The following is a 13,579-nucleotide window of genomic DNA, read 5'->3' as shown; positions in this document are numbered from 1 at the left end:
GGAATATCGTTATCTCAATGTTTTATCCCTGGCTCACCACCCCCTCGATCATCTCCTGAAATTACAGCTGCAAATATCTATAAGAAGGTTGTTGACCTTCCTCTCCACTCCGACGGACCTTCTGATCATTTTCACAAAGTGTGTGAAAACATTCTAGGAGATGAAGATAAGTCTAAAGATGCTTCTGAGGCGGATGAACCAGAGCAATCGTTGTAGGTTCATACTCATGTTAGTCCTATTCAAACCGCTCCTTCCGACTCTCATGAAGTGTCATCAAATGAAAGAACATCCATTGGAGGAGCAAATCTGTTAAAGTCTATGGAAGAAATGATGAACACTCTTTAAAAGAATGTTTTGGACTTGCAATTCAAAATGTTAAGTATCGAAAGGGTCAAAGATCAAACAAGAAGGAATTCGCATCTCTTCTTGAAACTCAAAAAGAAATGGAGAAGACCATGAAGAGGAACACGTATGAAATCAACATCCTCAACAACACCTATTCCAAATTCGAAAAGAATTTCTTCAAACGGTAGTCTGAAAGATTTAATTGTGAAAGTGCATTTAATATTGATCTTCATCAAGAAGTTATGGCTGGTATGAATTTGGTTCAAGGTCAAATGATTGAGCTAACCAATCATATGAACAGAGCTGATGTTGAGCGAATGGAACAAGTTGATTCCTTTGCAAGACAGATTCAAGCCATTGAAAATGCTGAAGCTGCAGTTAATAAAGAGAAAAAACTTATTACCTTTGACGTTGATAATGTTCAAAAGGGGGAAGGAAACTCAAGAGGCGGTGGAAGCAGTAGAGGAGGTGTTTCGATAGGCACCAGATCCAAAAGAAAACCCGTTGATGAAGGAGGTTGCAGACCAACCAAAAGAAGTGGAGGTCGTAGCGGTGACCGTGGTGGTAGAAGCGGTGGAAGAGGTGGATGTGGTGGTTGGTTGTGCTCTCCCACCATTTCAAAACCTCCTGACTGGTGAAGGGTTTACCTACCCAAACGTGAAAAGGAAAGAACAATAATCTCCTTTCTTTTAAATTACTTTCGTTGGATTCTGAACTCGGTTTTTGGAATTTGGTTTTTGGTACTTATGCTTAAAGTTTGTGAACAAATGTCATTATTACTTTAATATGATGAATTCTTGTTTTCTTAATTGTACAAAGTTTTAACATCATCAAAAAGGGGGAAATTGTTGGGTCAAATTAATTTGACTAAACGGTATTTTGATGATGAGCTTGTGTAAAACTTAAATAAGAACGAAACTAATCCGTCTAAGTGTTTTTGTGCAGGTGAATCAAAATATGCTAAGTTAGAATTGGGTTGAATCAAGTTTATTAGACATATTAACAATTAGACGTGCAGTCTAATAGATACGTAGTTAAACGTGCAGTTTAAGAGATACGTAGTTAGACGTGCAGTCTAACAGATACGTAGTTAGACGTGCAGTCTAACAGATACGTAGTTAGACGTGCAGTCTAACAGATACGTAGTTAGACGTGCAGTCTAACAGATATGTAGTTAGACGTGCATTCTAACAGATACGTAGTTAGACGTGAAGTCTAACAGATACGTAGTTAGACGTGCAGTCTAACAGATACGTAGTTAGACGTACAGTCTAATAGATACGTAGTTAGATGTACAGTCTAATGGATACATAGTTAGACATGCAGTCTAATAGATACATAGTTAGACGTGCAGTCTAACAGATGTAAGTTAGACACTAGCATCTAACTCCTTCAAACTAGTCTAAAGTGATCCGTAGTTAGACGTGCCGTCTATCTCCATTAAACTTGGTGGTCTAATGGATCCAGCTATTAGACGTGGGCGTCTAACTTCATTAGACTTGGTAGTCTAATGGAGCATGTCTAATGCCTCGCTTCAGTAGTTGCTTGAAGTTAGCATCCGTCTACCCACGATCAACTAGTTGTACGCTACTCCTGCTCCACTCATTCATGTAGATTAGTACGACCGCCAGTTGCATGAATGAATTCCACGTAAGTAAATATTCTTTTCATTACTTGTTTCTTGCAGGACAATCCTATAATAATATCCGGCACACTACCAGATTGGTACGGCCACGATCTTTATGCACAGAGTCTGTTGTACTCATGTACTATGGAGGCTTTCTAATGGGTGCTTGCCACGTTTCAATGTAGAAGATTCGACCGTTGGTACCTGTATTCTATTTAAAGATCTTCAAGGACAACGGACGAGCTTCCGCACTTATACGCTATCTTACGAATTGCTTATTTGCTTACTGATTTTGTACATCAAGAGAGAGAGAATCAAAGTATTGTCTAGCTGAGTGATATTCTTAAACATATTGTAGGTTGAACAGAGTCTATTCTGTTCAATAGCTAGTTAGAAAAGAAACTGTATTTGATTCAAAGAAAGTATAGTGAATCCTTCTAGTGGTTGGAAGAGGGGTGACGTATGAGAGTTTTCTCCGAACATCCATAAACAACATGTTGTGTCTTTTACATTTTGTCATCTTCTCTATCATTGGTTTTTAGCTTCAAACCTGAGCAAACGTTTCCGTACTTGAATCGCTTCAAGAGTTTAGAAGGGTTTTTGAAGAATAGAATGTGATATAAATCCCTAACAAGATTTCTATCAAATCGTTTTTGCAAGAAGTTGTCATCAATAGTTAGACCCCCGTCTCAATTGGTGCCACCGATCCTTTCACACTTTGTACAAGACCTCTCTAAAGCCCTAGTTTATAGGCACAGATGATCATTGTTATGATTCTTAAAGCCCTATTCAGATAGGCATCTATATAGGTTATTGTTATAACATATCCCAGCAGATTGGAGACTATAAAGGTTATTATTATAACATATCCCCTTGGAGTGATTGTTTTCGCATATCCCCTACTAAAGTGAGCCATATCTACATATATGTATCTATATTGGTCATCATTATGACCATTCCCCACTAGAGTGATTGTTATCACATGTCCTCTCTATAGGTCATTGTTATAACCTATATCTTCAGCACGATTGTTTCAATCCCCACAAAGTAATGGTTACTATATTCCCCACACAGCGTGATTGTTATCAGCACCCATCATGACTGTTGTCACGTCACCCAGAAGATCTTCTTTCATCCTTAGTAGAGAATTCTCTTCATTCCTTAGAAAAGTCCTAGTTGTGGAAATTATCTCCTATAGTAAGTCCTATCTCATTATAGGAATCCTCGAGAGTCATTGTAATGACTATTCTCCGGTAGTGAATTCCATCTATTGATGGACGTTGTATGATTATTATCACTATCTCCGAGAGTTTTATCTCTATCCCTATGAGATTTTATTCCTAAGAGAGCATTCCTCAAGAAAGTCCTACTTGTTGATAGGTAGCCTTACTGACACGAGATCCTTCCCCCACAAAGAGTTCTTTCTTTTACTTCCTATATGAGCCTTATCTGGTGATAGGCACCATCGGTCATTGTTATGACAAGATTATTATAATAATTCATCCTCAGTCAGAGTCTCGCTTACTCCTCAGCATGATATGACTATTGTAATTTTCTATCCTCAGCAAGATTCAACAACGGAAAGAATGAGACATTGTCATGACTCATCCCCATCAGCACCCTATCGTCTCACCAGCGCATGGTAAGACTATTGTGATAGTCTATCCCCGCAGAAGACAATAGGCAAAGGAAGATCATGTGATATTCCCAATCAAGAGTCATTCTTATGACTCCTCACCAACATCTAGTGTCATCTAGGTTTTATCCTTCTACCTCACTATAGGTTAGGGTTAAAAAATTTATGATCAAACCTTAAACTCATGTTTTTCAAAAAATAAGTTTGTTTTATTCAAACTCGGTTCGAGAGAGGCATTCTGTAAGAATGAAAATTTGACTTACCTTAATTTTTAAATAATATTATTATTTTAATAATATTAAAATAATATTTTGAATTTTTATTCAAAATAACTAACCCCATTAATGGGATTGACTAACCCCATTAATTAAGTTGTTGATTGCCCAACAGAATGCAGACACTATTAGTCGAAATGACGTTGATTCAAGCGTCTTCTTCGTTGCGATGTAGGGCTCACTGGAATCGAGACCACGCCGACGCAATTCTTCCAGAAGCTCCAGCTCATTGTAGAAGCATCTTTATCACTCCAAATTTCGACCACGACTCCCCCTCGTCAATGCCTACGTTCCCCCTTATCCTACCGTAGATAAGGCTACCAGGATTTAGGGATAAGATCGAAGAAAGGTAAATTCGACTTCAATTACCCTTCCCGACCGACCTTAGGGCACTATAAATAGTCCCTCACCCTTCCACTAACAAATCATCAAACGAACACCAAGAATTACAACTTAAATCGATCTGTGAAGATTCCGGCCAAGTCTGTTTTTTGTCAAAACCTCTTCTGGCGATCCCAACTCTGATCTAAACTTTTGGATAGCCTCCAACACATCCAAGGAGTAAATTTCATTTTGTAATCAAAACTTTGATTAAACTTTTAATTAATTTTTCTTGTGTGATTGTGTGATTTCTTTATTGAGAATCATTATATATATCGAGTATCAACTTTCTCTTAAAAATAATCAGATCAAATCAACTTGAATCAAAAAATTTCAAAATTAAAATTTGAAAACTAGATTTTTTAAAATCTCATGTTTTTAGAGTTTAATCCAAATTTTTTTGGTTAAATTAGTTGTTACACATGTTTGTTAACATGTAAGAATGATTTCTAAGCAACTGTAATCATGTTTTGATCATGTTTGATCCAACTGAAATTTTAAAATTCAAGCTTGAAAATTAAATTTTTGAAATTCTATGTTCTTGGTTTTATTCCGTATTTTTTTATCCAATTAGTTGTTATACATGTTTGTTAACATGTTATGATGAATTCCAAGTAACTGTTTCATCGATTTGATCATGTTTGATCAAATCTTGTTTTTGATTTTTTTTATTTTTATTCAATCTTCAAAAAATGTTTTAATGATGTTATAATGTTCTTGTTTTGGTTTCAATCAACAATATTCATCATTTCAAAGTTAATGAAACAAAAATTAGATATTGAAATGACATAATTTGAAAGATCCCAAAATTTGACCTAAAATGGTGTTTTAAAATTGATCCTTGTAAGGACTTCAAAATCGTGATTTATTTTAGGGCTTTTGTTCTTCATGCTCATATGAACTTACTATAGCTTGCGGATCATTGTTTCATTATACCAATCAAAAGTTATGGGCTTCTAAAATTTTAGACCAAAATAAGAACACTCGATCCTAAGGTTTTAGCCTAGGACCGGTGATCCTCGATCCCATTCATCAATAGGGACCGAGAAAACGAACCCCGAGTCAAAACTCATGACCAAGAAAACGCACCAGGATCAAGAACTCCAGGACCAAGTTTTCTGACATGGGACTAGTGTTCTTCAGATATGACTGAGGACCGGTGATCTTCAGCTAAGATTGATGACCAGGACTGAGTTTTCTAACTCTAGGACCGAGCCCTAACTTAACCTAGGACCGATATTTCTAACCCTATGATTAATCCCTCACTTAGCCTAGGACTGGTAAACTTAACCCTAACCCTAGACCAAGGACTGATATTTTTAATCCTAGGATCGAGCCTTCATTTAGTCTAGGATCGATGTTTCTAACCCTAGGACCAAGCCTTCACTTAGCCTAGGATCAGTAAACTTGACCTTAAACCTAGACCTAGGATCAATATTTCTAAACCTAGGACTGAACCCTCACTTAGCCTAGGACCGGTAAACATAACCCTAACCTTATACCTAGGACCGAGAATCTAAACCGGTAGACTAGACCTAGGATCGAGCCTCTCTGATCTTCGACCGAGCCACCCAAGTTTGGAACCGAGACTCACGAGCCCAGGACAGAGCTCTCTAGTCCCTTGACCCATGCAACCGAACCCCGGTCCGGACCACCCCGGTCTTGAATGAGCCCGAACGAGCCTAGTTCGGACAAACCAAACTCAGACCCTAGAACTCTGGTCCTAAGGCCTGTTTGATTTTACTTTTCAAAATCCAAAATTATTTTTGTAATTTTGGAACCCAAACCCATTTTCAAATAATCTTGAAAGGTTAGAAAATAATATTTTTTATATTTTCGGGATGTTTCATAAACCAATGTTTTGGATAAGGCCCCATTTGGAATTTATTTTTAAATTATAACATTCTCCTTTGACATTTTCAGTTTTGTTAAATCTAAACATCGGTGCAATATGTACACACCTCTTTTAAATAATTTTGTACAATTATTTAAAGTCCATCTTTACTTAGGACCCCTAGACTACTAATTAAAGATAACAAATATTATAATTGGATATATAAAAGCCAAACTTTGTTTATTTTAGAAGAAATTTTGAAAATTGTCCTTAGGAGAGTGTACAGGATATAGTGCGAAAGTCTTTTCCCGAGCGTAAATAGACAACAAACCACCTTTTTTCAGAAACTCTAGTATAAATACGTTTGTACATATCATTTTATTGATTTTCATAAAATTTCTTGACGACTTTGATTTTCAAATAAATAATTTTTAAATTAGTTGTGTTTAATTAATTTAAATCTAGTTCAGGTTAAATTGTTATTTAACCTCCCAGATTATTTAAAATTTGAACAAAGAATTAATTATTTTTACATAATTAATTTCTTACCGCTCTAGGTATTTTTCAAAATCTTTTAAAAACTAAATGTTTAATTTTAAAAGATGTCTGGCACGCAAATCAAGGTTGAAACGCATCGAAACTCGACTCTCCCCGCGATAGTCCCTCCATATTGTCGCGAGTTCCTCGACATTTGCTAAGCTAGGAAACGTGACGCCAAACCGTGGGGTTGAATACAATTATATTTTATAATGATATTTTAAATTATTAATTATTATTATAAAATATATATAAATTCATAAAATGTAATAAATACTAGAAATATATATTTATATATTAAATAAAAATAATTAATTACATTAATCTTTAATGTATTTTAAATAATTGATAAATATTTATTATTTCTAATTTATAATATTATTATAGTTATATTTTATATAAAATATTATGATATTATTTTTAATAAAAATAATAATTATATTTTTTTTATAAAAAATAATTATATTATTATTATTTAAATATATTATTAAATAGAAAAATAAAATAAAATTATCGTTCAATAAAAATAACTTTAAAATTTTGGAAAAAATATAAAATATATTTAAATTATAGTTTTAATTTTTTAAATTAGTAAAAAAATAAATTTAAATTTATTTAATAGTAAAATAAAATTATATATATTTTATATTTTAAAAAATAATTTGATAATAAAATATGTCAAAAAAGTTGACAAGTATATTGTGTCATTCCTTTATTGTATCTAAAATCTAATTGGAGTAAGAATGACACATCATTCATTTCAACTTTCTTGTCATATAATTTTGAAGAGAAAAAATGAAATGATGATGAAGGCTATTAAAATCTCGAGTAAACTCTTAAAATCTTACGATTTAACGATTTCATAAGAGGTTAACAAGTTTATTTTAAGTAAACTCTTAAATAGGTAAACTCTTACGATTTTAAATTTACAATAATAAGATTTTACGATTTTACGAGTTTATAAATAATTTCGATTTTATGATTTTACGTTTAAAAACAAATTTATATTTAAAAATTAAAAATAAATTTATTATTTATTTAAATAAATAAATTTATATAATTAATTTTGTAATTATAATTTTTTATAGTGTTGTTTACTCATTATTATTTTTTAGTTAATTTAATATTTAAATATATAAATTTTTAAAATTATCTAAATATTAAATACTTAATTATATATATAAATAATAATAATATATAACTATTATTTTTTCAAATTAAACTTTTACGATTTTATGTAAACTCTAGATTTTACGACCTTATAACTAGTAAATGATTTTACGTAAACTCTCGATTTTGACATCTTTGATGATGATTATTGATGAAAATTTTAAGGAAATGATTATGTTCTTTTAATAAAAAATAATTAAAAGATGTGATATATAAAAATAAAATAAATAATAATAATTTAAAATAAAAGATATTTTAATATTTTGATTAATTGATTGATTGGATGGATGAGATGAGAAGTAGAGTAATATTTGATTTTGTTGGGTTATTTAAAAAACTCAAATCTGAACTGGCATAAAGTAGAATAAGGTAATTTCTCATGCATATATTAAAAAAAAACATTTCATTCATTTTTCAATCTTTTCACCATCCCTATTTAATTCCCCTACAACAAATCAAAATTTTCCTTTCTCATAATTTTTTAATAAAATTTTAACAAAATTCTAAATAATAATTTCAATAAATATATACAAATATATAAGAATATATGTATCCAAATTTAGTTTTGGACAAATTACTTGGGCGGCCCTCGAATTACCCCGATCACTCACTTTTAGCCCTAAAATTAATTTTTGAAACAAATCGCCCCTTCAACTTTTAAAAAGGTCACCAATAGCCCTTCCGTTAATTTTTTGGTTAAACATAACAGCTTAAGTTTAAAATATTTTTTTTTATATATTATCTTTAATCTTATTTTTTATATTTATATATATAATTATTAAATCTCTTATATATAATATTATATATATATATATATATATCTTTTATTATTAATTTTTATAATTATATAATTATTAAATCTCTTTTATGTTTATATATATATATATATAAAACAAAGTTTAAAAATAAATTATATGTATTATCTCTAATCATTAATTTTATATATATATATATATATATATATATATATATATATATATATATATAAATTCACTAATCATTAATTATATATATATATATAAATTTATATAATTTATAGAATATATATTTTAAAAAATAATTTGAAAGGTTAAAAGTAATGGTAATCTCCTAACTACTCAATTACTTTTAGCATTTAAATTATTTTTTTAAATATATATTATATAAATATTATATATAAATTAATTAAAGATAATATATATAAATTATATATATATATTTATTATATATATTATTTTAAATTTTATTTTATATAAATATAGATAAAAATAAATAATATATATATATATATATAAGAGATTTAATAATTATATAAATATAAAAATTAATAATAAAAGATATATATATAATATTATATATAAGCGATTTAATAATTATATATATAAATATAAAAAAATAAGATTAAAGATAATATATAAAAAAATATTTTAAACTTAAACCGTTATGTTTAACCAAAAAGTTGACTTTTCTAAAATGGGCGATTTGTTTTAAAAATTAATTTGATGCCAAATGTGAGCGATCGGAGTAATTAAAGGACCCAAAGGTAATTTGTCCTTTAGTTTTTAATATTTTAATATAAAGTGTCTAAGAAAATAGAAATAAAATTAATATATATATATATATAATATACCAATTCCAATAAAATACTTCTTAATAAATAAGCAAGATTAAATATTGCTTTACTTTGAGATTAAGAACTTGAGGAAGGTTAAGTTACTATAAAAAAAAAACATGTAAAATTAAAAAGAATTATGTTTGTTAAAAAAATTTGATTAATAAAATTTTATGTAACTCAATCTAAAAATTTATTAAAAACTATTTTATCATCTATTTTTTACTTATAAAAGTTCATCTAATTTAATTACATTTATATACTAAATAAAAAAATTTACTTTCTTCCTTTATTTTGATCATTTTAAAATTGATTATAATTGTAAGAGGTTTATATAATTTATGTTTATGGTTTTAAAATAATAATCATAAACTTATATTTTGTGCAGCTGTTTGAGGAGAAGAAATAAAGAGTACATACATTCAAATAAATTTGAAACGATTCACTTCAAAATATTCATATATACATAATTCAAAATGTTGGAATCTAGAGTTTTGATTAATTTAAATATATATATATATATATAACAGGAAATTAATACTTGGGTCGAATTATGGGTTGACTCGTTCATAAACTTAAAATTGTTAAAAATAAAATAAAAAATGTTATATATATTGTTTTGAACTTGCAACCTAACAAAAACGAATATAACTATTTAATAAACTCGACTAATAAGACTTTAAATTTTAAATTCAACACCAAATTTGATAAACATTGGACATTCTTAACAATATAAGTTCAATTTTTTAACTAACTAATCTATATAATATATATATATATATATATATATATTAATGTTTAATTTCAAAGTGTCTGAATTGTTAGGTCAAGATGTGTGATTAATTTGGATATATATGTGAGGGTAAATGGATATTTGGGTCGGATTGTGGATTGACTCATCCATAAACTTAAAACAGTTAAAAATAAAATAAAATTGTTATATGTGTGTTTCTAACTTGTAACCTAACAAAAACAAGTAAAACCCTTTAACCAAGTGAGAATGAAATGTGGTTTGCCGATGGATAATAGGTCGGTAACAATTAAAATTGTAAAAATTTAAATAAATAAAATCAAAATTTATTTAAAATAATAATAAAAAAATTAACATTAATAATATAATAATAATAACTCATTCATATATATATATATAATCAACTTTAGTGAAATAACACTAAGTTGTTTTCCAAAAAATAAAAAATAAAGAAATCTTAGTAAAAAATTTAATAAATTTTAAAAATAAAATTTTAATTTTAATATATTAAAATAATAAGTATTTATTAAATATTTTTAAAATACAAATATTATATATATAAATAATTTTAACTGTCAGTCATATAAATTATATATGCATACACAAAATTATAAATACAAATCAAGAATCTTAAGTGGTCTAATGGTTAAAGGGTTAATGCTACATAATAGAGACCATGATTCAAATCACGTTAGGTACAATTTTTAAACTATTACAGAATATTGATAGCGATATGGAAGGAGATGATTTGTTGTTTGTTGATTTGACCGAAATGAAAGTGTGACCGAAATGAAAGTGTAAGGTCACAATATTATAGGTCAATTAAGGTGGATAAAAATATGGAATGAGATGGTTGGTTAGTTAGCGTGAGTATGGCACACGATGAAAGGTCGATTGGGGATTAGTGGGTCAACGTGAGTTTAAGGTCACGGTATGAGATTCAATTAGGGTGGATAAAGTGTGAAATGAGATGAGTCGGCCAGTCGAAGTGAGCATAAGTAAGTCGGTTGTTTATTATAAAATATGTAAGGAGATAGATTGTTTGACCGAAATGAAAGTTTAAGGTCACGTTATGAGATGTTCGATTAGGCTGGATAAATGTAAAATGAGATGGGTTAGTCAATTGAAGTGAGGGTTGGGTTGTTTATTGTAAAATATGTGAGGAGATTGATTATTTGGCCGAAATGAAAATATAGTCTCGAGATGAGAGGTCGATTGAGATTATTGGGATAAAAATGTGGAATGAGATAGTTGGTTAATCGAAGTAAGTAAGGTCACGATATGAGATGTTCAATTAAGGTGGATAAAATGTGAAATGAGATGAGCTGGTCAGTCGAAAATTTTAAGGTCACGGTATGAGATGTTCGATTAGGGTGGATAAAATGTGAAATGAGATGAGTTGGTCAGTCGAAGTGAGCATAAGTAAGCCGGGTTGTTTATTGTAAAATATGTGAGAAAATAAATTGTTTGACCGAAATGAAAGTTTAAGGTCACAATATGAGATGTCCGATTAGGGTGGATAAATGTAAAATGAGATGGGTTGGTCAATCGAAATGAGAGTTGGATTGTTTATTGTAAAATATGTGAGGAGATAGATTATTTGACCGAAATGAAAGTATAGTCTCGAGATGAGAGATGGATTGATATTAATTGGATAAAAATATGGAATGAGATAGTTGGTTAATAGAAGTAAGTAAGGTCACATATGATAGGTCGATCGGGGGATTGATGGGTCAAAGTGAGGGTAAAAGAGATTGGTAACGTTATAGATGTTTTTTTTTTGGAAAAACGACTTAGTGTCATTTTATTAAAAACTCCCAAAAAGGGAAAAATGGACAAAGTTCATTTTATTATTTTAACAAATCTAGAATGATAAAAACAAAGTTCGGAATGAAAAAAACAAAAACATCCAAAATTACAAGTTTTGTGACTTATTATAATGAATTAATCAAAACAATCTATCTTGTTTTAAACATACTAACTTTCGTGACTTCCGAGTATTTGATACCCCATCTTTCGCATAACTCCCAATTCCTTTCGTCTTTAGGAACTTGCCTCCACGTGTCGATGAGAGCCCAACAATCAATCACAACATCCTTCCACACTTCATTCACATTTCTACGAACTCTCCTCTAGATTCTAGTGTTTCTTTCCCCCGTGTGTGATAGATAACCGAGCCAAAACTGCATTTGAATATACTTGCTGGAAATATTTTTCCCTTAAATTTTGTTATGGCAGCCTCCTTTATCTCCTCCCACTCTCTCGGAAACGTAGACATATCCATGGCTATGACAAACCTCTTCCATACCATGGTAACAAATGGGCATCCACCGAGAAGATGATTAATCGACTCCTCATTGTTCTCACATAAAGGCAGCAAACAATCGAAATATTCATGTATCGATGAATTCGATCCCGAGTATTAAGCCTCCCACAAAAAGTCAACCAAAGAATAAATTGATGTCTCGGGATCACCTTCAAGGACCAAACAAGTGGAGTCCACCCAACAACCTACTCCCTATCTCGAATAACATCTCAAACCTTGCTAGAAATTAGCTTTTCGTCTTCCTCAGCTTCCCATGAATGTACGTCGGCTTTATTGAGAAATTGAATGTTGTTAATGTGATCGAGAACTCGCTGCCCTTCCGGAATTCACCTTAGGAGCGAACCCCATCGCCCTTCTCTTACATCTTTAACTGTGGAAAGCCAAACAATCTCTCATAATACACACCCCTTGGAACTCCTCCTTCAATATTAGCGAATGGTTTTCGAGCCACGAGTCATGCCAAAACAGCGTGCCCCAACCATCCCCCAAACTTATGTCAAATAAAGATGTGATGTTTCCTTTTAGCTTAAGAATCTTTTTTAACGCCCAATACATACCTTCCTTAACTTTGCTCGTCCAAACGCTTGTTTCCTGTTTCATAAACTGAGAGTGTACCCATCTCACCCATAGTGAATCCTACTTACGCTCAATGGCCCAAAGGTGTTTGTATGTGAGCACATTATTTCATTCGATGCAATTTTTCAGCCCAACGCCACCTTCCTCCTTCGGTTTACACAAGGCTGTCCACTTTACTTTTTACTTCATCTCTCGGTGTTTCCCCAAATGAAATCCCTCATCAATGTATCTAATTCCTTCATCTCTTTCTTCGGGAGAACAATCTGCTGAGCTAAATACCTGACAATTCCCATGACCACACTCTTAATCAACTCAATCCAACCTATGTAAGAAAGTTTCTTTGTTGCCCATCCCGATATCGTGTTCTTTAACTTCCCAATCAATGACCGACAATGTATTATCTGTATTTATTTTTCCATCAAAGGGATCCCTAAGTACCGTAACGGAAAACTGCCCTCCGCTATACTCATGACTCCGTAGATCTCCGCCTTCGTATCCTCATCAACTCCGCCGTAAAATGATAAGCTTTT

At 30.7% G+C, this 13,579-nt stretch overlaps 1 protein-coding gene across 1 annotated transcript; it reads left to right on the top strand.

Annotated features, from left to right (window-relative positions):
- The first annotated feature begins 587 nt into the window (after positions 1-587).
- On the top strand, positions 588-983 carry LOC124943446 (protein nemuri-like). The gene has a single exon (XM_047483948.1). It carries the CDS (start codon positions 588-590, stop codon positions 981-983), a length of 396 nt encoding a protein of 131 aa, XP_047339904.1.
- The last annotated feature ends 12,596 nt before the right edge of the window (positions 984-13,579 follow it).

This window comes from Impatiens glandulifera, chromosome 6 (assembly GCF_907164915.1).
Source record: "Impatiens glandulifera chromosome 6, dImpGla2.1, whole genome shotgun sequence".
In the NCBI taxonomy this organism is placed as follows: domain Eukaryota; kingdom Viridiplantae; phylum Streptophyta; class Magnoliopsida; order Ericales; family Balsaminaceae; genus Impatiens; species Impatiens glandulifera.
The sequence above is the reverse complement of the archived record's forward strand: the minus strand, read 5'-3'. Positions and strand labels throughout refer to the sequence as shown.

Excerpts from the sequence above, each read along its gene's own strand:
- LOC124943446 (XM_047483948.1), top strand. The coding sequence starts at position 588 with ATGGCTGGTATGAATTTGGTTCAAGGTCAAATGATTGAGCTAACCAAT.